The sequence below is a fragment of the Anguilla rostrata genome, chromosome 13 (assembly GCF_018555375.3).
Source record: "Anguilla rostrata isolate EN2019 chromosome 13, ASM1855537v3, whole genome shotgun sequence".
Taxonomy (NCBI): Eukaryota; Metazoa; Chordata; class Actinopteri; order Anguilliformes; family Anguillidae; genus Anguilla; species Anguilla rostrata.
This window is the reverse complement of record NC_057945.1, coordinates 12,170,400-12,192,409: the sequence shown is the minus strand read 5'-3', so window position 1 is coordinate 12,192,409 and position 22,010 is coordinate 12,170,400. Positions and strand designations below refer to the sequence as shown.

Below are 22,010 nucleotides of genomic sequence, written 5' to 3'. Positions count from 1 at the left end.
AGTCCAGATGTGACCTGGTGTGGTCAGGAAGTAGAGAGGGAAAAAAACATTTTAAAATTAAAAAATGTGTGTGTGTGTGTGTATATATATATACACTAAATGGCCAAATGTGTGTGGACACCTGACATCCAGCATCTCATACAAAATTATGGGCATTAATATGAAGTTGGTTCTCCCTTACTGCTATAACAACCTGCACTCTTCTGGGAAGGCTTTTACTAAATCTTGGAGCATTGCTGCAGTGAATTGCGCTTCCATTCAGCCAGTAGAGCATTAGTGAGGTCAGGCACTGATTGGGCGATTACGCCTGGCTCGCTGTTGGCTTTCTAGTTGATCCCAATGGTGTTGGAGGGGATTGAGGTCAGGGTTCTTCGCAGGACAGCCAAGTTCTTCCACACCGTTTTTGACACATCCATTTCCATATGCACCTTGCTGTGTGCCCGGTGGCCTTGTCATGCTGAAACAGGGAAGGGCCTTCCCCTGACTGCTGGTGAAGCACAGAATCGTCTAGAATGTTATTGTGTGCTGTAGCGTTAAGATTTGCCTTCCCTGGAACTGAGGGGCCAAGCCCAAACAGTGAAAAACAGTCCCTGACCAAAGGGCTGTCCAGATACTTTTGGTCTTACAGCAGTAAATACTGGCCTGAGTGCTGAGCGGAGTGTAGTTCCTGGGAAAGCGTGAGTTTACGCTGAGAGGGGAGTCTGGCTCTGGGGGGGGGGGGGGGGGGGGAATAAACACACAGCCTCACGGAGGAGCACGCCACGCTCCCGTCCACCCGCACAGGAGCAGGGGGCACAGGGGGGGGGGGGGGTGAGCGCTCCGCACTAGGCACGTCTGGGCAGGGGCCGCATCGGAGGGCCTGTTTCAGGGCCTATCAGAGGAGAGCGCGCCCGCCCGAGATTCTCCTCTGATCTCTTTCCCAGTCAGTCAGCGCTTGATTAATTAACCTGATTGAGTTACTCCCCTTGGGGGGGCGGGGGGGGGCTGGCGCTTGGTGGGCCCTGGAATGATTTAATAAGATGAATTGCGCCATTTGTGCGGTCCAATCGAACGCGTTCGGAGAACAGAAAGGGGGGAAAAAACACGTCAAGCGGCGTAAATGAGAGGATGGATGGGGCCTGGCTCTCAGGCTGCAGGCTGTACTACAGGCCTAGGAGTGATGTACTGCTTGACTGTGGCAACATGAACCAGATCCAGTCTCTCTGTCTCTCTGTCTCTCTCTCTCTCTCTCACATGGCACCCCCTCCCCTTTGCCCCTCTAGCCCTCCTGTTATTCACGCACCTCCCCTCCCTGCTTTATTCACCACTGTGTACCCCCTTTCTCTACCCTGCCTCACAGAGACAGGAGTTATATATAGGAACTCCCTGGAACGTACTTCAGTGCTCCTAAGACCCCTCCTCCGGGCCCTGGCCCCGCCCCCTACCCTCAGGGGTGTCCGGCCGCTCGGTGGATCGTACCTGCTTTTAAAAGCAGAGTTAGCACGTTGGTGTTAAATCGCACACGAACCGATGCTCGCTCGCGCGCGGCTCCATTAGAGCCGGTGGGAGCCGTAGCGACGCTCGCGGGTGCCATGGCGACGCTCGCGGACCCTGTCGCTCACGCGGGACGACACCCCGGCGAGAGAAAGAGAGCGTTGCGTAACCGCCGAGCGCTAGCCGGTTTCCTCGCGCCTGGCCGGCCTCGCCAGAGGACCGGGACGAGCCGCGACATGCTGCACCGCTGCCCCGCAGAGCTCAGAACACAACATGCCGGGCCCACTGGTGGCTTAGACACACAGCAGTCTGCTCCCTGGCGTTCCACACCAGGCCCACTGGTGGCTTAGACACACAGCAGTCTGCTCCCTGGCGTTCCACACCAGGCCCACTGGTGGCTTAGACACACAGCAGTCTGCTCCCTGGCGTTCCACACCAGGCCCACTGGTGGCTTAGACACACAGCAGTCTGCTCCCTGGCGTTCCACACCAGGCCCACTGGTGGCTTAGACACACAGCAGTCTGCTCCCTGCCGTTCCACACCAGGCCCACTGGTGGCTTAGACACACAGCAGTCTGCTCCCTGCCGTTCCACACCAGGCCCACTGGTGGCTTAGACACACAGCAGTCTGCTCCCTGGCGTTCCACACCAGGCCCACTGGTGGCTTAGACACACAGCAGTCTGCTCCCTGGCGTTCCACACCAGGCCCACTGGTGGCTTAGACACACAGCAGTCTGCTCCCTGGCGTTCCACACCAGGCCCACTGGTGGCTTAGACACACAGCAGTCTGCTCCCTGGCGTTCCACACCAGGCCCACTGGTGGCTTAGACACACAGCAGTCTGCTCCCTGCCGTTCCACACCAGGCCCACTGGTGGCTTAGACACACAGCAGTCTGCTCCCTGCGTTCCACACCAGGCCCACTGGTGGCTTAGACACACAGCAGTCTGCTCCCTGGCGTTCCACACCAGGCCCACTGGTGGCTTAGACACACAGCAGTCTGCTCCCTGGCGTTCCACACACAGTCCCACTGGTGGCTTAGACACACAGCAGTCTGCTCCCTGGCGTTCCACACCAGGCCCACTGGTGGCTTAGACACACAGCAGTCTGCTCCCTGGCGTTCCACACCAGGCCCACTGGTGGCTTAGACACACAGCAGTCTGCTCCCTGGCGTTCCACCAGGCCCACTGGTGGCTTAGACACACAGCAGTCTGCTCCCTGGCGTTCCACACCAGGCCCACTGGTGGCTTAGACACACAGCAGTCTGCTCCCTGGCGTTCCACACCAGGCCCACTGGTGGCTTAGACACACAGCAGTCTGCTCCCTGGCGTTCCACACCAGGCCCACTGGTGGCTTAGACACACAGCAGTCTGCTCCCTGGCGTTCCACACCAGGCCCACTGGTGGCTTAGACACACAGCAGTCTGCTCCCTGCGTTCCACACCAGGCCCACTGGTGGCTTAGACACACAGCAGTCTGCTCCCTGGCGTTCCACACCAGGCCCACTGGTGGCTTAGAACACAGCAGTCTGCTCCGTGGCGTTCCACACCAGGCCCACTGGTGGCTTAGACACACAGCAGTCTGCTCCCTGGCGTTCCACACCAGGCCCACTGGTGGCTTAGACACACAGCAGTCTGCTCCCTGGCGTTCCACACCAGGCCCACTGGTGGCTTAGACACACAGCAGTCTGCTCCCTGGCGTTCCACACCAGGCCCACTGGTGGCTTAGACACACAGCAGTCTGCTCCCTGCCGTTCCACACCAGGCCCACTGGTGGCTTAGACACACAGCAGTCTGCTCCTGCGTTCCACACCAGGCCCACTGGTGGCTTAGACACACAGCAGTCTGCTCCCTGGCGTTCCACACCAGGCCCACTGGTGGCTTAGACACACAGCAGTCTGCTCCCTGGCGTTCCACACCAGGCCCACTGGTGGCTTAGACACACAGCAGTCTGCTCCCTGGCGTTCCACACCAGGCCCACTGGTGGCTTAGACACACAGCAGTCTGCTCCCTGGCGTTCCACACCAGGCCCACTGGTGGCTTAGACACACAGCAGTCTGCTCCCTGCCGTTCCACACCAGGCCCACTGGTGGCTTAGACACACAGCAGTCTGCTCCCTGGCGTTCCACACCAGGCCCACTGGTGGCTTAGACACACAGCAGTCTGCTCCCTGGCGTTCCACACCAGGCCCACTGGTGGCTTAGACACACAGCAGTCTGCTCCCTGGCGTTCCACACCAGGCCCACTGGTGGCTTAGACACACAGCAGTCTGCTCCCTGGCGTTCCACACCAGGCCCACTGGTGGCTTAGACACACAGCAGTCTGCTCCCTGGCGTTCCACACCAGGCCCACTGGTGGCTTAGACACACAGCAGTCTGCTCCCTGGCGTTCCACACCAGGCCCACTGGTGGCTTAGACACACAGCAGTCTGCTCCCTGGCGTTCCACACCAGGCCCACTGGTGGCTTAGACACACAGCAGTCTGCTCCCTGGCGTTCCATACCAGGCCCCGAAATTAGGCCTGAGCGCTGTGTCCCCGCTTGTGGTTTCCCCCTTGGTGTGTGTTCGTATGAAAGAAGAATTTAGAATTAATCTTCTCAGTATTCATAAAAATTCATATCTGTTCAAATTTTAAGTAATCTGTAGGAACCGGCATTGAAAGGGTTTAAAATTTCAAATGAATTATTTGCCCTAGGTCTGATACACGTTTATTGTGAATTATATAGCGCGTGTGTTTTTCGTGGTAGTATATTTCTTGGTTGTACGATTGATATATATGAGTCACTTTTTATTAGAAGTAATTATTTTTATGAAAAGATTTCACATTTTCGCTGAATTTGTTTGATATGCCAGCTGTTATGCTTATGATTTGTTATGTTATGATAACGTTTGCTTTAGTGCCAGAGACGGCACCAGTCGCCGGAGTAGCGGTTAGCCTCAGTTAGCGTACGTGGCGATGGCAGCGTCACCCGCAGCGCCTGTGTTTGCGTCTTCCAGGAACGGCGTCTGCACATGTACGTGGTGTACTGCCAGAACAAGCCCAAGTCCGAGCACATCGTCTCCGAGTACATCGAGACCTACTTCGAGGTGAGTCCCTCCGTCGCCCTGGTTACCTGAGCGGTGGGCGTGGCTGTGACCCCAGACAAGCTCTTGTGTATCTGCAGCACGTGCTTTTGGACCAAGGACGCGTACAAATCCTTCTTGCATTTGATTGGTTCATCCAATCTGTCCTTAATTTATAATGTTACGAGAAAATGCAATTTTGTGAAAAGCCTTTTTCAGTTAAGGTACAGGTGTTTATTTTAATTTGGTGATGACTGAACTCACCTTTCTCAAAGTGAGAAGGTGCGCTTGTATTTAGTAGTGAGCCAAAATTTCAGCGCAAATGGAACCGAACTCTGACGTCTTCAAAGGCACCGTGGCTAGTTTAATGGGGCAATTAAACCGAGAGAGTTTGGATTTTATAAACGCAAAACGAAAATGGATGTAATCGACAGAAAATGCCAAGTCATGTGTGCAAATAATATATTCTCTCTTAGTAAATGTTGTGCTTGCGCAGGCTGGTTTGGCGGTGGAATGATTGAGAGGAAAGTACAGCCAAGACACTTCGCATTACCTCATACATGGCGGTCGTGATTGCAGAGCTGTGCTGCGCAGTCACGCTAAAAATATTTATTGCAACTTGGCCCACTTGCGCTTTTTTTTCCTCCTCCACTTTGCTAATTTTGCCACCTGAGAATGCGGTCTCTACACCTGCTGTGCTACACCACAGCAGAAAGGGCAGCGTGTGAAGGTCTGAGCATTTGTTGCTCAGCTGTGTGAAGTCGTTTTAGTCTAACTCGAAGTCTGGCTTGAAGTGTTGAATTCCCGGGATGCGGGCATTGCATCGTCGAAACACAACTTCTCTCCATTTTTAGAGTATTTTGAAACACAGAAAAAATATCAAGTTGACCGCAGTCTGTCAGCTGGTCGTCGTGTAACGGAACTGTGTGTGATGGAACTGCGGCGGGTCACAATTTTCTTTGAGTACATGTATCATCACACCTTTCCACACCCAACCTGTCCCCCATCCTCCCATCCCTCTGTCCTCCTGTCCCCCATCCTCCCATCCCTCTGTTCCACTGTCTGTCCGTCCCTCTCCCTCTGCCTCGTCCTCTGTCCCATCCTCCATCCTCTGTCCTCCTGTCCCCCATCCTCCCATCCCTCATCCTCCCATCCCTCTGTCCTCCTGTCCCCCATCCTCCCATCCCTCTGTTCCACTGTCTGTCCGTCCCTCTCTCCCTCTGTCCCTCTGTCCTCCTGTCCCCCATCCTCCCATCCCTCTGTTCCACTGTCTGTCCGTCCCTCTCTCCCTCTGTCCCTCTGTCCTCCTGTCCCCATCTCCCATCCCTCTGTTCCACTGTCTGTCCGTCCCTCTCTCCCTCTGTCCCTCTGTCCTCCTGTCCCCCATCCTCCCATCCCTCTGTTCCACTGTCTGTCCGTCCCTCTCTCCCTCTGTCCCTCTGTCCTCCTGTCCCCCATCCTCCCATCCCTCTGTTCCACTGTCTGTCTGTCCCTCTCTCCCTCTGTTCCTCTGTCCATCTGTCCCCCATCCTCCCATCCCTCTGTTCCACTGTCTGTCTGTCCCTCTCTCCCTCTGTCCCTTTGTCCTTCCATCCCTCTGTCCCTCACTCCCTCTGTCCCTCTGTCCTTCCATCCCTCACTCCCTCTGTCCCTCTGTCCTTCCATCCCTCACTCCCTCTGTCCCTTTGTCCTTCCATCCCTCTGTCCCCCTATCCCTCTGTCCTTCCATCCCTCTGTCCTTCCATCCCTCGTGTCCAGGAGCTGAAGCAGCAGCTGGGCCATCGCCTGCAGCTGAATGACCTCCTCATCAAGCCCGTGCAGAGGATCATGAAGTACCAGCTGCTGCTCAAGGTGAGCCTGGCTCCACCCACAGATCCTGGTTCCCCTTAGCAACCCCTAGTTCTCACTCCAATGAGTGCAGGGACCGTGCTGATCCTGGATCAGTGTTTTTGGGCAGCATGTGACCCCTAGGAGCCGAAAGCGATCGCTTAAAGTGATCTGACCCGGTCAAATAGAATTGGATAGCAAGAGAGCAGTCTTCTTCCGTAAGTGGTCCTTCCGTGTAAACAGGTGCATTGTGGGATGCAGGGAACATGCATGTCAACATTCCTCAATGCGTGTCAATGACACGTGTCCCTCTCTCCAGGCTCGGCATCACTCACTTGAGTTGAATTTCCCACAGTTCCTAAATCTTTTTTTGCCATCTGGCCATCGGCAGGCTGGCTATTTTACATCCTTCCCAAACCGCTGGAGGAAGCTGTAGCGATGGGGTAGCCCTACAGCTAGGTTTTCAAATCTGGCAGCGAAAGAAATACGAGGGAGTCAAAGAATGTAAATAAACGAAGATGAAAACATTCCTCTAGGATCAGGACAGCCTTGCTGTGGAATCTCTAATGATTTACCTCTAGTCCAGGCCCTGAGTTGAAGATTCTCGGACTGAATGGCAAAACCCTTACGAAAAAAATCACGAGAAATTCGCCTTTTCACTCGTGAATCTAACATCTTCACGTGTGAATTAAAATATTCACACGTGAAAATAAAATGTCAACTGGACATTTTCACACGGTGAATGAAAATTTCCACACGTGAGCCATTTCCCCCTTCACATTTTGACATCTCTGGCTTATGAGAACTACAGTTTTTAAATGTGCAAATCAAAACGTGTCACTCGAAATAGCATAGGTTACCTTTTTCCACTCTCGTCTTATAAACGGGATTATAGTTCACATGTGTACTCTTCACATGTTTGGTGTTCACATGTGGTTTTTGAACAGCGCTCCGGCGCAGGGCTGCTCTCCGGCGCAGGGCTGCTCTCCGGCGCAGGGCTGCTCCCCGGCGCAGGGCTGCTCTCCGGCGCAGGGCTGCTCCCCGGCGCAGGGCTGCTCCCCGGCGCAGGGCTGCTCTCTGGCGCAGGGCTGCTCCCCGGCGCAGGGCTGCTCCCCGGCGCAGGGCTGCTCTCCGGCGCAGGGCTGCTCCCCGGCGCAGGGCTGCTCTCCGGCGCAGGGCTGCTCCCCGCACTCCGTCGCCGGCGTTGGTGGAGCACAATAATTAGGCCGGCTGTGTAGTTAGGGGTTGAAATGGAGTAGAAAGCAGAGAGGTCTGTGCCACCCCCCCCCCCCCCCCCCCAGGACGGCTGGCCGTCCCCTGCTCTTATGACTGCGTATTCGGGTGCCTTGAGGAAGGGAGAGAGTGGCTGGTCGTGTTGACCGAGCCGACGTGTCGTGTGACATTTGAAACAGCACCAGCTGATGGGTGTTTGAGGTTAGCGTCTGTAGACGTGTGAGTGTAACCTGAGCAACGCAAACACAAAGCAGCACCTGACACTTTAACACAAACAGCCCGGTAACAAAAAATGTAACTATCCTCTGCATCACAAAATTGCACACTTTATCAATGGCACCTATCATTAAGTAGTAATTATTATTATTATTATTATTATTATTATTATTTTGGAAATTAATTTAAAAAATAAGCGATCTACAGGGTCTATCTGTGCAAAAGAATATGAAACATTTTTTCAATATATATTTCATCTGTGTCTATGTATAAATAGTTTAATAATTTATCATTAATAATAATAAGTTACCATAAAACACTGGTACTCTTACCTCTTATACGTTTGAAATGGCAGCTGAGATGGGACACCTTGTTCTTTTTTCTGAACTCGTTAAACCTCTATGTGGTGTGGGGATGGCTGGTTTAAGCAGCCACACCTGCCCTGGGTCAAGCTAATTAGACCTGGCCAATTGGATAATTGGTTAATAATTAGATAATTGGCCAGGCTAATTGGACCCAGGAACAGGAGTGGCTGCACCTGTGCGTAGTGAGGTAATCACTGCGCACAGGTTAAATCTGCCATCCCCACCCACATCAGGAGCTTCTCTGTCATGACAGTGTTTGAGATCTGCTCACTTGGCTGTAACATCTTGCCAAACCCTCATGGAATAAATGTGGACTGTTTTAACATCATCTCCCTGTGTCTCTGTGCTGGAGGGCCCCAAAGAAAGCCACTTCGGTGGCCTGTGGCAGGCGTGTTTGTCACAGTGGCGCCCAACGTGGGGCTCCTCCGGCACAGCAAAGAGGCACAGGAGGGCCAGCCAGGAAGCACACTGGACGAGGGGCGGCTGAGGTGTTCCCGACAGGGCTTCGGGCGGATCCTCCAGGCCAAGAATGGGGAGCGGAAGATGACCAGGGAGGGGAAGGAGGCAATCCTCAGCTGGGACGCTGAGGAGCTGCACCTGGCCGAGGAGGCAGGTCAGCGACGGGCGGTGCACGAGAGGTGGTCGCGCCGTGAGCTGGACTTGGCCGGGAAGGCGGGTCAGCCACGGGCGGCGCACGAGCGGTGGCCGCGCCGTTTTGCTTCCTTTCTCGTCCGTTTGGTTGTTCTTCGTTCTTTGTTTTGGCCTGGTTGGTTTGCCCGGAGCCCATGAGGGGATAAGCCTGCAGCCGCCTGCCAGCAGAGCCGACTGGCGGCCACCACAGCCACGAGGGTTCCTGGGCCCCAGCACCACAAGGCCAGTCCACCAGCCCACCAGCCCAGCCACCCCACCACAGCCCCTGGAACAGCCCAAGCCGGTGACGCCCCCACCAGCCAGCAGAGCAGCCCAGGACTTCCCGTGCTCCAGGAGGGAGGAGGAAGAAGGGCTGCCTTGTCGTACGAAGGAGGGTCACCGCATGTACTGGACTGTTCCGGGGCCACCCACCCTGACTTTTTTAAATTTTTTAGCGTGTTTGGAGTGTTTTTTGTTTGTTGTCTTTGGCTTTGTTGGGAGTGTGGGGGTGGGGGTGGGGGAGTAGGCTTCGGCCAGGGATTCTCCCTGGCCTCAGTTTGGCGTTGGGGGTATGTGGTGTGGGGATGGCTGGTTTAAGCAGCCACACCTGCCCTGGGTCAAGCTAATTAGACCTGGCCAATTGGATAATTGGTTAATAATTAGATAATTGGCCAGGCTAATTGGACCCAGGAACAGGAGTGGCTGCACCTGTGCGTAGTGAGGTAATCACTGCGCACAGGTTAAATCTGCCATCCCCACCCACATCAGGAGCTTCTCTGTCATGACAGTGTTTGAGATCTGCTCACTTGGCTGTAACATCTTGCCAAACCCTCATGGAATAAATGTGGACTGTTTTAACATCATCTCCCTGTGTCTCTGTGCTGGAGGGCCCCAAAGAAAGCCACTTCGGTGGCCTGTGGCAGGCGTGTTTGTCACACTCTGTTTTTCATTGTGTGTCGCTTACTCCGGCTGCAGCTAATGAATTGTGATGAGTAATTATTTTGAATGAATTACTGGTTATAGCGCCATATTTTCTCCTGCAGGACTTCCTGAAGTACTACACCAAGGCTGGAATGGACACGACAGAGCTTGAGGTGCTGACTGCTTCGTAGTGGAAGTTTCTCTATGGTTTCTCTTACGTGGAAATGCATTAAAACTATACCAAAAAATTAATAAAAGTAAATACAGAACAAGACGGAAAAAAAAACTGTGAGAACGGCACTGCTCGTGAACACGGTGACTGTTCGGTGAACAGCCACGTGTCAGCATTGTTCATACATTGTTTGGTTAAAATCCACTCCTGGGATGGGGGTCAATTTGTTTTAATCCAGTCCATTTGGAAAATAAGTTTGATTCCAGTATTTAAAAATGGCCGTGATGTTCTATGAGGACTCTTGGATGAAAGAAATGTATTTCAATTAATTTCCTGAATTGACTGAATTAAAATGGAATCGGCCTCAGCCCTGATCCCCTCATCCACAGATTAGTGAAAATGGGCCAAATAACATAGGATTCTGCTATTAATATTGCTTGGAGTTTGCTTCTGTTGCAGTCTGTCCCCTTTCATTATGTGTTATTTTACATGTGCTTTAAATCTTACTTTTCTGCTGCAACTTGGGAATTAGGAGTATATCAGTGTAATTCACCCCCCTCTCTCCCCTCCCGCTCTCTCTCTCTCTGTCTCCCTGCCCTCTCTCTCTCTCTCTCCCTGCCCCCCCTCTCTCTCTCTTTCTCCCTCTCTCTTTCAGAAAGCTGTAGAGGTGATGTGCTTCGTGCCCAAGCGCTGTAATGACATGATGAACGTGGGGAGACTGCAGGGATTTGAGGTAAGGCTGCGTGTTCCCCTGATTTTTTGCCAACTCTTTTACCACTGGTGCAAAGGTCATTTCTGATTGGAGGTTTTGGTTCCATAGCCATTTCTAATATTCTGTGCTGCTGGGAAGGGCATTGTTCACTAGAGTAGTAATGCCACCTCTTGCTCTGTCCATCTCTCTTTCTCTTCTGCTTCTCTTTCTCTCTCTCTCCCTCTTCTACCCCCCCTTTTCTCTCAGTTTCAGTTCAATTCAATGTGCTTTATTGGCATTACAAAATATTTGTATTGTCACAGCATGGCAGGTAGAACATGGAACATGTACAGTGCCGTAAAAACGTATTTACCCCCTACCTGATTCTGTGTATTATTGCATATTTGTCACATTGAATGGTTTTATATCTTTAGACAATATGTAATACAAAGGGAGTCCTGAGTACACACAACACAAATCTTTTACATTTTAATTGAATTTAGTTGAAAGAGGTAATCAAGCTCCCTTAGCACCCATGTGAGAAAGTAATTGCCCCATTTAACTTGAACTTAACTGGCTGCCGCTCGTTTAGGAGCTATAACTGCAGCCAATGAACATTCACCTTTGCTGAGGTTAGAGAGGCCTGCAGTTCTTTGGATGTTCTTCTGGAATCTTTTGTGACTTCCTGGATGAGTTGTCGCTGCAGCCTTGGAGAACTTTTGGCAGGCCAGCCGCTCCTGGGAAGATTCACCACGGTTCCAAATGTTTTTCATTTGGAGATGATGGCTCTCTCTGTGGTTTGGTGGAGTCCAAGGGCCAAGAAATGGCTTTGTAACCCTTTCCAGACTGATACATTTCAACAACTTTTTTCTAATTTCTTCTGGAATTTCCTTTGATCGTGGCATAGTGTGCTAGTAGAAACTTTGTGGTGGTGACTACATCACTCTGATGGTAAGGAGGTTCAATATGAGTGAGGTTTAGATTCAACAGGGCTGGGTCCAATCAAGCCTGGCAGTGTGTTTACTCAGTTTTCCTTTGTCTAATATTACATTTTTTTCTAAATATCTGAAACTATTCAGTGTGATAAATATGCAATAGCCGAGGAAATCTGGAAGGGGGTGAATACTTTTCCATGGCACTGTGTAAATCCTCACAGGCTAAGGGACTCTGTAACAGATGTAGTGTTACAGCACATTTGCCCCTCCCTCTCAGGGGAAGATCACCGCTCAGGGGAAGCTTCTCCAGCAGGACACCTTCATGGTGATGGAGCAGGACAGCAGCTTCCTGCCACGCCCCAAGGAGAGGCGGGTCTTCCTGTTCGAGCAGCTGGTGATCTTCAGCGAGCCCATCGACAGGAAGAAGGGCTTCTCGTTGCCGGGATACACCTTCAAGAACAGCATAAAGGTGTCCCCTCCCCCTCCTCCCCCGGGTTTCCATGCCAACCTGTGTCCTGACCGTGTTGGATACGCGCGTATCTTTATACCCATGTTTGTGAGAGTCCTCCATGGAACATATTCTGTGGGTAATTGCTGCCGGCTAAAATTCTGTCATATTTATAGATGCTATTCTGTGTCTCTGGGTCTCATCAATCAGACAGATAGTGCTGGGTATCAACTATGACGTAGCGTACGATATTACTCATCTTAAGGAGGACATTGTGACCTAGATTCCTGAACACGGGCTAATGAATGATTTATAACATTGTAATGCTGTGGTTATAAAAGCCTTATGCATGCTTCATGAAGGCTTTTTGACTACAGCTTTTTCACTGCGTGTGACCGTTTGTGTCCTTGCAGTGAGGGAGGCCGAAAGCAGCCTCTTGGATAATTCAGTTTGAATGAGCTGCTAAATGAATACTGAAGATTATTTGACTAATTCGTTATGAAATGACTGTGCTGCGGTGTATGTCATGCATTGACTCAATGATTTCCTATCATTTCCCTAAAACTGGTTTCATCAAAATTAGTATTCAGTAATAATAATAATAATAATAATAATAATAATATAGGTAAATTTGGATATTTAACTCCTTTAGTACTCGCCATTTGCCGCTGTCATTAAGAGTGCATGTTTCTAAGTTTGTTGGTATGGACTCATCGTACATGTCGACACCAACGCCTCTCTGTATCGTGACTGGGCGGCGCCCCCTCTCTTCCGTGTGCCAGGTCAGCACTCTCGGGGTGGAGGACTGCGTGGAGGGCGACCCCTGCAGGTTCGCGATGACGTCGCGGGGGGCCGACGGGAACTCCGTCCGCTTCGTCATGCAGGCGGCCACGCCCGAGATCCGCCAGGCCTGGGTGGCGGACGTGGGCCAGATACTGGAGACCCAGCGCAACTTCCTGAATGGTAAACGCCGGTCGAGCCCGCCTCTCGTCGCTATAGCAACCTTTCCCCCTCTGTCTGATGTGGACGTTCGGTCACTGTGCCAGAGCGCTGCTTAACTGATGCGGGTGCTGCAGGCGGACTGCATGTACCCAGATGACGGAGGGAGTGTCCTGCCCTCCCTCCCTCTTTGGGCGGTGCTATGACCAATAATGCCCCGCCTCCCTGTCAAATAATGTGCAAGGCAGGCTATGTATTAGAAGCATGGGCCCTTAGGGTGTTCTAGACTAGACTTCACAAAGTGCTGGATGTTCTCCTGACCACGGATCTCAAATTCCTGGATGGCCGCAGTGCCTGTTGTTTCTTGGTGTGGTTCAGCTGTTGAGTGCTTAATTTAAGCCATTGACTGGCTGCAGTGTCTACACACCTAGTGTGAGTTTCCCTTCTCCTTCTCCCTGCCCAGCCCTGCAGTCGCCGATCGAGTACCAGCGGAAGGAGAGCAAGTCCAACAGCCTGGGCCGCGCCATGAGGGCTCCCCCGGCCCCAGTCTCCGCCCCCGGGCTCCGCCCCCACTCCTCCGCCTCCATCGACCGCCAGCGGCTGCCCTGCCTGCGCTCCTACAACAGCTCCCTGCCCTCCCTCTACCTGCCCAGCCAGGGGCTGGCCGACACCCGCCCTCAGCACGAGGTCAGCCTCGCCCACTGTCTTCACGGCGGCCATGTTTTCCGCTCCCCGGCCTGGCCCTCATCCAAACCCGTTCCGTCTGGAGCCAAAATGGCAGCTTTTGCCAGTGTCCACCAGGGCAGGGGGTCGGTACCATTTCAAGTCAAGTCGATTCAGGAAACATCAAAATTAATTTCTATCATTGAAAAATCCTTAGGGAATCTCATGGGCATTTTGTAATTCTTGAATTGAATTTCAGTTCATTTCCTGAATTGAGTGAATTGAAATGGAACAGTATATCACCCTATTGATTCATCAGTGCTCAGTCAATCAGATGATTAATCACCCAACGGGCTTGGCTATGGGGAAGAATTAGGGTATATGCCATGGGTACAATTTAAGTTTGTCCTTTTATTTTATTCTTTAGATCAAAGAACTTTACAATGATGAGAAATAGGAGAAGCTCACCTCAACCACCTGCACATGTATTTCGTAGCTCCCACCCACCAGCTGTACTGTTCCATTACTTTTACTTAGTTAAACGCTTTTATCCAAAGCGACGTACGATAAGTGCATACCGAAGGTCACAGGAACAACTACAAATTAGTGTTCAATAATAATAATAATAATACTGTAGATTGTATCTTACTGCTGTTGTGTTTAGAACCATTTGCTCTTGTACAAACCCTCTGAGCAGTCACAGTATTGCATCGCTGCATATTCCTCATAATGGATACAGAAAGCAGCTTCTGCTTGATTAACTGTGTACTGACTGTTTGTCCCCTGCCTGTGTGTCCCTGTAGTTCACCGTGGTCCAGCACAGCCCTTCGCTATCGAACCCGAGTTCCCAGGCCCTCTCTCCAGCGCACGTTCACTTGGGTTTCCCCGAGCAGTGTGGCTCCCCCCCAGCGCCCCCGTCCCCATCCCGCCAGGGCATTTCCAACGGCCTGTGCTCTCCTGCACTGCACAGTATACAGGTACGCAGTGCACACGCGGTGCCCCCTGCTGGGGTTGGGGGTGAACTGCCGTGTTGGGTCCCCCCCTGACCTCCAGCACCCATGTACATCTGAGGTTTCTGTGGGATTGACCCTTACTGACCCCACAAATTAATTCTGTAGTGTCGTGCAACGCAATTCACTTTCAGTTCAGTTTTCAGTTCAGGAAATTATTTTAAATTCAATTAAAGACCAGATTTTTTTATTATAAATTTTTAGAATTTACTCAAGTTAACAGGGAATTGGCACCAACCCTGATTCAATATAGTTATTCAAGGAATATAAACGTGTTACTACGTGTAAAGTACGTCAACATTTATACAATAGTCTTGAAGACTCGGGTTAGCGTAATGGATTTCAGACGATATTTAGATGTCGCGAAGATCGGCCAATTTTTTCAGCCGTCCACCGGCGCCCTCGCACCCGGGCTCGTCCAGCGGGCTCTGGAGCTCCAGTTTCTGGGTTTTCTGCCGTTTCTCCCTCTCCGCTCTGAGCAGGAAGCCTCTCGGTGCCTGCTTTTCCCCCCCGCACGTTCAAAAACATCCTGTTGTTGCGCTCGAGGGGGCCGGAGAGGAAGCCGGGGGGCGGGGCCCCGCCGTGCGGAGGGGGGGAACGGCGGTGACAGGTCGGCGCTAGCGCTGTGGCCCTTATCTGGCGCGGTCAGGCCCCGCGGGGAAACGGGCTGTCCTCAAACGGACGCCGCCGCCGCCGCCGCCGCCGGAGTTTCACAGGAACTCATTTGTGTATTTTTCCTGAATTTTTTTTCTTTTTTTCCGTCTTTGCGGGGAGAGGCGTATTTCGGTTGTCACAGTGTGGAAGCAAAGTAGTTTGGTTAAATTGCCTGATGGGAAATGCTACTCTAGACACAAAACAACAGTCTGCCTGGCAGGAGGAGTACTGGGGGGCGGGGGGGGTGCGGACTCTCCTGATTGGATGCAGGATATCGCAATCACGACATGGGTCTACGAATACAATTGGCCATTTCGGATTCTGAGAAAACTGTAAATCGGCCATCAAAATTACAGTGAAAGACAAAGAAACATATTTAGTGAGGTGAAGTATAGGTGTAAACAAACTGCATTCTTTTTGCAGTTATTTATTTTTCTATTTATTCCTGCAACAGCCCCACACAAATGATTTATTCCAGCACAGTTTTTCATGTTGAAAGGTCCAGGTTGCTCTTCTTATTTAATTTAATGGTTACCAAGTAATAATGGAATCAGACATTAAACTACGCACACTTAATTCTGATATACTGGGACTAAGCATTCTGTGCACATACTGTAAGTGCTCCAAAGCCAAAGGGCTGGATTTAGAGTGTGGCAAGTAGGCATGCAGCAGGCGCATGAACTCAAAACCCCCCCTGGTGGCCGCTCGCATCAAAGACGTTTACGGGTACAAGGCGGTCTTTTACGATGCTCAGCTGAAACTTTGGGCTGGACTTAACTGACGTTATAACGTTGTAAGTACATCGTTCTCTTTTTTATATTCATCACAAGCTCCGTTAACCAGTTTCGTTTTGGCGATTGCTAAACTTGCCAAACTGTTGCTGAATAAAACAATAGAAAAGCAAGACATTAATTGAAGGGTAAAGTTAAGGTCAAAAGTTGATTGAATACAGGCCATAAAGTCTGTAAAGTTGGTAATGTCAGGAGGCAGAATTCTGAAATGCTGCCTAATAGAGTTTGCGGGTGAGCGCGCGTCAGGCAGAGATGGGCCCGCCATTGGTGGCAAGTCCTCCCCATCCCTGTTGCTCCGCCTCCGTACTTATTTTGCCGTTTCTGCACCTGGATTTGCAGACAGGAGGGTCCGTGTCCCCCCCTCCACAGAATGCAACCAGTCTGTGTAATCATAGGATGGGGGGGGGGGGGTCGTGTTTTGGAGTGAGTTTTGACTGTGCTCCCTTCTTTGATTGGCATGTCACATGCTGTATTACCATGCCAGCTGAAAAGAAAACGGGGAAACATTCTGTTTTATGATATATTTCACTTTTCCACAAGTCAGAGTGCAGCAGCCAACAGTCTTTTCTCTTTGTCCAGCTACTCGTTAGTGATCCTGCTCTGATTCCCTGCTCTGATTCTCTGCTATGATCCCCTGCTCTGATCTACAGAAGTGACAGACAGATTTGATTTTCTGCATACGTCTGCATGCATTTACCTCTCACCTCTCGCTCACTGTAGTACAGAGGAGCAAAAAACCTGGATGGTTTAATGCTCATTACACATCCGCTTTGCAAAACAGAAACTTAATTACATCACAGCAGGGGTCCGGCTGGAGAGGAGGGGATAACAGGGAGTTAAAACTAGTAATTATTGTGCTGGCAGGAACAATGATTAGACCCTAATAAAAAAAAGTAACAAGAAGGTGAACCGGTCCTTCCCCGAATGGAAATAAGATCGTTTTTCAGAAGATGAAAAGCGGGGGCGCATCACTTGGGAAGCTGTGATCCTTTCCTTTCGCTCGCTTCCCTTCCGCTCATCGGATTTCTCAATTAGGCAGCCATTTGCATTTTCCTCATAACAGCGTTTGTTAGGGTAATGGCAGCATAATGACTCTATTTATAGAGAGCAGCTTGCGCTTATGCTGTGCCGTACTGCGAGAACACAAAAACAAGACTTGATTTGAGGAACCGAATTTTCATTTGTAGGATTTTTGAGGGACATTCACCTGCTTTGCGTTCAAAGGTTTAAGTCATTTACATGCCGCTGGCCCCCCGTCCCGCCCCCCATCCCCCCGTCCCGCCCCCCCATCCCCATTTTTCACTCCTTACAGGCCCGTCTGTGGTAGCTTCTCTGTTTGGTACAGCACTTGAGAGACCTCTGGTGGGTTTCAATGTGTCATGGACCTATGGACATAAAGAGAGGGAGATAGCACAGATTCTATAAACACACCAGATACTCAAGTACCCCTACAGCAGTGGCTGTCAGCTCTGTTCCTGAAGATGAACTGTCCTATAGGTTTTCATTTCATTTCATTTGAAATGAGGTGTAATTTGTTAGGGTTGGAGTGAAAAACTATAGGACGTTGGATCTCCAGGAACAGGGCTGTCCTGCAATATGTTTCTTCCGTTCTCTCTGTTTGCAAATACTCATTTTCAAAGGTTTATAACCTGTGATTGGACTTTAAAATGTCCCACTTTGGGAAAGGGCCCTAATGTTTAAAGGAAGATTGGACAGTCTTACATCAGGTGTTTCATGAGTAAAGGAAATAACAACGATGTGGACACTGTGTGCCAAATATGAGATATACCAGTGTTCAAATCCTGCAGCAAATTGGAAAGAGTTCTAAACCAAATTTAAGATGGTGCCATTTCACTTTAAAAACACATGCTATTTTGTCTTTTTTTAACGGAACTTGGCTATGTTTTAAAATAACACAACATGATGTAATGTATTCAAGAGTGTTTTTTTTTCATTCCAAGTCATTTGTTTATTCGGCTGTGAAATCAAATCAATGTTTTGGCGATGTTATCAAAGGTTTTCTGTGTTGCCAACCCCCATGGTCACAAAAAAATCTTAAATCTTCAAGAAGCCAAACTTTCAGAATTCTTGTGATTTGTAGTGTGAAGCCGTCAGTCCTGTTCTCCACACCAATAACACATGAATATAATAACAAATACATTTTTAATTTAAATCATATGCTATCCAGTTTTGTTTATGCCAACCAGGGACACAGAGGTCATGTCCTCGATATTTTTTTCGTGTCCATTTCAATTTTTCTCACAAAGACACGCGTTTCTTGAATCCTTTTTTTCAAAATAAAAGGTTTTTTTTTTTTAGGTCATGGTTACACTCCTGATACCAACAGATTACGACAAAATACTTTTCTTCTTGTCTGTAATCAATTTTAAAATGACTGTTTTGAAGACCGCCAAAGCATGGAGAGATTATCATTTGCCTGTAAAGCAAAATCAATGAAAAGGGATAAAAGAAATCAGAAAATCAGCGACATGAATATTTGAATCGACTATAAATCTCACCCATTGCAAATATTAAGGTTGTGCCTTTTCCACCAACCGCTGTAGGGCTTCCCTTAACTGCCATCGAACACAGTTTTTATTTCAAGTTTGCTCGTCTATAAACGTGAGCTGTTCATTCCGACTCAAAATATCTTTAACCAAAACCTTCCGGAATGATCCGTTGCGTGTGGTTTGAATTCCGTGACGTGGACGGGAATGTGCGGAGGGTCAAACCTCACCACAGCCGAGCTGCTTACCCGACTGTGCAGCAGGAAAAACCCACACAACCCAGGCGTGGACTCTGGAGAGGAAAACTGTCCTGCGTTCCCCACCGTAGAAAGGGTGCAAATTTCCATTTTTATTATCCATTTTCCCCCACAGTTCTTTGAGACCTACACTCCATATTGTACTTACACCTGTTCTGTGTTTGTTTTGTGTTTCATCCTCAGGATTAGCATAATTGGGATAGCCAAGCAAATAACATTCTCGGTTCCTGTGATTGGAACCGGTGTGCCAGTGATTGAATATGTTTTAGCTCTGTTGCATTCAGCCTGGTCTTCTCTATAATGTGCCAGTATGTTGCAGCACCTTATCCAGTGCAACCTGCACTTTACAATTACACAAATTTTGCATACAATCCAGACTAAAATTACGCTTACACAAATATTACATACAGTCCAGCTGAGAACTGAACCCGCAACCTTTGCCATACAAACCCAGGTCCCTAACCATTATATATAGGCTTGGCGATCCTGAAGGGTGCAACGTGTCTGTTTGGTCATTAGCGTCTTACCGCGAGCGCCGCGCCGCGCCACATTTGGCGGTTCTGACAGCGCCCGTGACGTGCAGCGAGTCACCTCTCTCCCTCTCTCTCCCTCTCTCTCTCTCTCTCTCTCTTTCTCTCAGGGATCCAGTAACGGTTGCCACGGAGCTCCGGCAGGGGAGACCGCGGGACACGCACCCGGCTCGTCCGACGCGCCGCGTTCGCGCAACCTGGCTCAGCTCGCCGAGGACGACCCGTAACCCCCCCCCCCCCCCGCGGGACTCCGCCCCCTTATCCTTCTGACTCACGCGCGTGGGCGTCCCCACCGTTTAGACCCTTATCACCATTATCCTCGTCATTAGTAGCTCATTATACGTTTTTTTGTTGTTGTTATTATCGTTGCCATCGCTATATTCTACGTTTCAGACATTACTTATTTACTGTTACTGTTCGGGCACAAAAAGAAAACGCCCGGATGCTACAAGATGTGTTTTTTTTTTTTGTTGTTGTTGTTGTTTTTGTTCATTTGTATCAAATCGACTGGGGTCAGAGGTGTGAGTGGAGAATTTTAATTATTCTCCCGCTGTTTTAGCAGACACCGTTGTTTGTAAGTGGGCAGGAAAAGGTGTGTTTTCTTCTGGGAGGGTGACAGTTGCTTTAGCCCCGCTCTCTCAACACCTGAAATGTCTCGCGCCTCAGTTATTGTACATAGCTCTGATTCTGGAGAAGGTGCGGTGCAGGGCGGTCAGGGTGAGCGGGCGTGGTTTCGGTGCGAACGCCCCAAAGGTGAAGCCTTGCCGTGGCACCTTCCAGCTGCGACCTAACACAGCAGTGCTGATGACCCTTTAACCACTGTAGAGCTGGAACCGGACTGGCTCATTGTACTCCTTCCTGTTGAGCTGGAATCAGGCTCATTATCCCCCTTTCCCACTATAGAACAGGAAGTAGGCTGACTCATACTCCTTTCCCACTGAAGAGCAGGAAGTAGGCTGCCTCATTATACCCCTTTCCCACTATAGAACAGGAAGTAGGCTGACTCATACTCCTTTCCCACTATAGAACAGGAAGTAGGCTGACTAATACTCCTTTCCCACTGAAGAGCAGGAAGTAGGCTGGCTCATTATCCCCCATTCCCACTATAGAACAGGAAGTAGGCTGGCTCATTATACCTCTTTCCCACTGAAGAGCAGGAAGTAGGCTGGCTCATTATACCCCTTTCCCACTGAAGAGCAGGAAGTAGGCTGGCTCATTATACCCCATTCCCACTATAGAACAGGAAGTAGGCTGGCTCATTATACCCCTTTCCCACTATAGAACAGGAAGTAGGCTGACTCATACTCCTTTCCCACTGAAGAGCAGGAAGTAGGCTGGCTCATTATACCCCTTTCCCACTGTAGAGCAGGAAGTAGGCTGGCTCATTATACCCCTTTCCCACTGTAGAGCAGGAAGTAGGCTGGCTCATTATACCCCTTTCCCACTGTAGAGCAGGAAGTAGGCTGGCTCATTATACCTCTTTCCCACTGTAGAGCAGGAAGTAGGCTGACTCATTATACCCCTTTCCCACGGTAGAGCTTGAACCAGGCTGGCTCATTATAACTATCCTCCACTGTAGAGCTGGAACCAGGATGATGAGCCACATTAAACCTCTGTGTGTGTGTGTGTGTGTGTGTGTTTGATTATACACAACTGTACACGGAAAGAGGTATTCAAAGTAAACCAGCCTAAGAAAGACCTAAGAACGGAGTCATTCCTGAACATGGGGTGAGCTCAGAAGTGCTCCTAACTCCACCTAAACTACATCCTGTCTCCCTAGATGGAGTGGGCGGTGGCTAACTCCCATAATGCCCTCTGTCACCTCCAGTGACACCACATCTGGGGGAAATGATTCAGTACGATAGAATCATTGGGGGTGCTGCCTGTCTGGCTGTGGGATTGGTAACAATGACCGCATGCATCAACCGATTCGATTTTAAATCAGGGCGACGAATGAGAAATGAGGCCATCAATCAACGGAGGAAAGGAGGATGTCCTGGTGAAAAGGTCTAATTGGATGATTGGGCCTCAAGAACGTACACTACACGAGTTAGAGCATGACACACCGCGCCTAATCCAGCTCGCTGAAGGGCAAAGGCACCATCGTCTGGATTCCATCTACATTTTCCTTTCATTTCGACTGAGAGAAAATAAAAGCAAATCAATAAACGAATGCTTCTTTTTCAACCAGAACACTTTTTTCTTTTACAACTTTTTTATTTTTTTACAAACACCAAACTCACCAAAACTATGTTTTCAATTAATTCAAGCATTAAAAAATGCTTGAATTTGATTGTAAGTCAAAATTGAAGGACTATAGCAGACCATTAAACCCGACCCTTCTGTGCTCCTTGTTCACCTTCACCATTTTGAAAAAGCAACATTTTGGTTATTTGTGTTGAGTTTTGTAGTCCCGTTCTAGTTCAGTTCTAAAACCGGAAAATGGTGCGAGGGACTTGTCTTTATCAAAAATGAAAGGACTACCTGCTTTACGGACTCCTGGTTCCGGGCGCAGTTGTTTCTTCGCCTTCGAGGATCATCAGAACTTTGCTGTTTTGCATGTTTTACCGAAGAGAAAACGGAGACGGAATGAACTGAGACGAACGAAATCGCGAGAAAGGGAAGGAGATCGGATTGATTTAGTCAATCTGCTGTATCATATCAAATAAAATCTTGTCTTTTTGAAATGAA

The 22,010-nt window shown here is 49.9% G+C and overlaps 1 protein-coding gene across 1 annotated transcript in view; it reads left to right on the top strand.

Annotated features, from left to right (window-relative positions):
* The window catches only part of arhgef25b (Rho guanine nucleotide exchange factor (GEF) 25b), a 35,460-nt gene extending 13,450 nt beyond the window's left edge, over positions 1–22,010 (top strand). Inside the window, exons 7-15 of the mRNA XM_064306096.1 lie at positions 4,465–4,554; positions 6,289–6,381; positions 9,845–9,895; positions 10,550–10,627; positions 11,798–11,989; positions 12,751–12,931; positions 13,371–13,594; positions 14,374–14,547; positions 19,430–22,010. Of these exons, the coding sequence (XP_064162166.1) occupies positions 4,465–4,554; positions 6,289–6,381; positions 9,845–9,895; positions 10,550–10,627; positions 11,798–11,989; positions 12,751–12,931; positions 13,371–13,594; positions 14,374–14,547; positions 19,430–19,546 (1,200 nt within the window). The 3' untranslated portion in view covers positions 19,547–22,010. The remainder of the gene's footprint in view (positions 1–4,464; positions 4,555–6,288; positions 6,382–9,844; positions 9,896–10,549; positions 10,628–11,797; positions 11,990–12,750; positions 12,932–13,370; positions 13,595–14,373; positions 14,548–19,429) is intronic.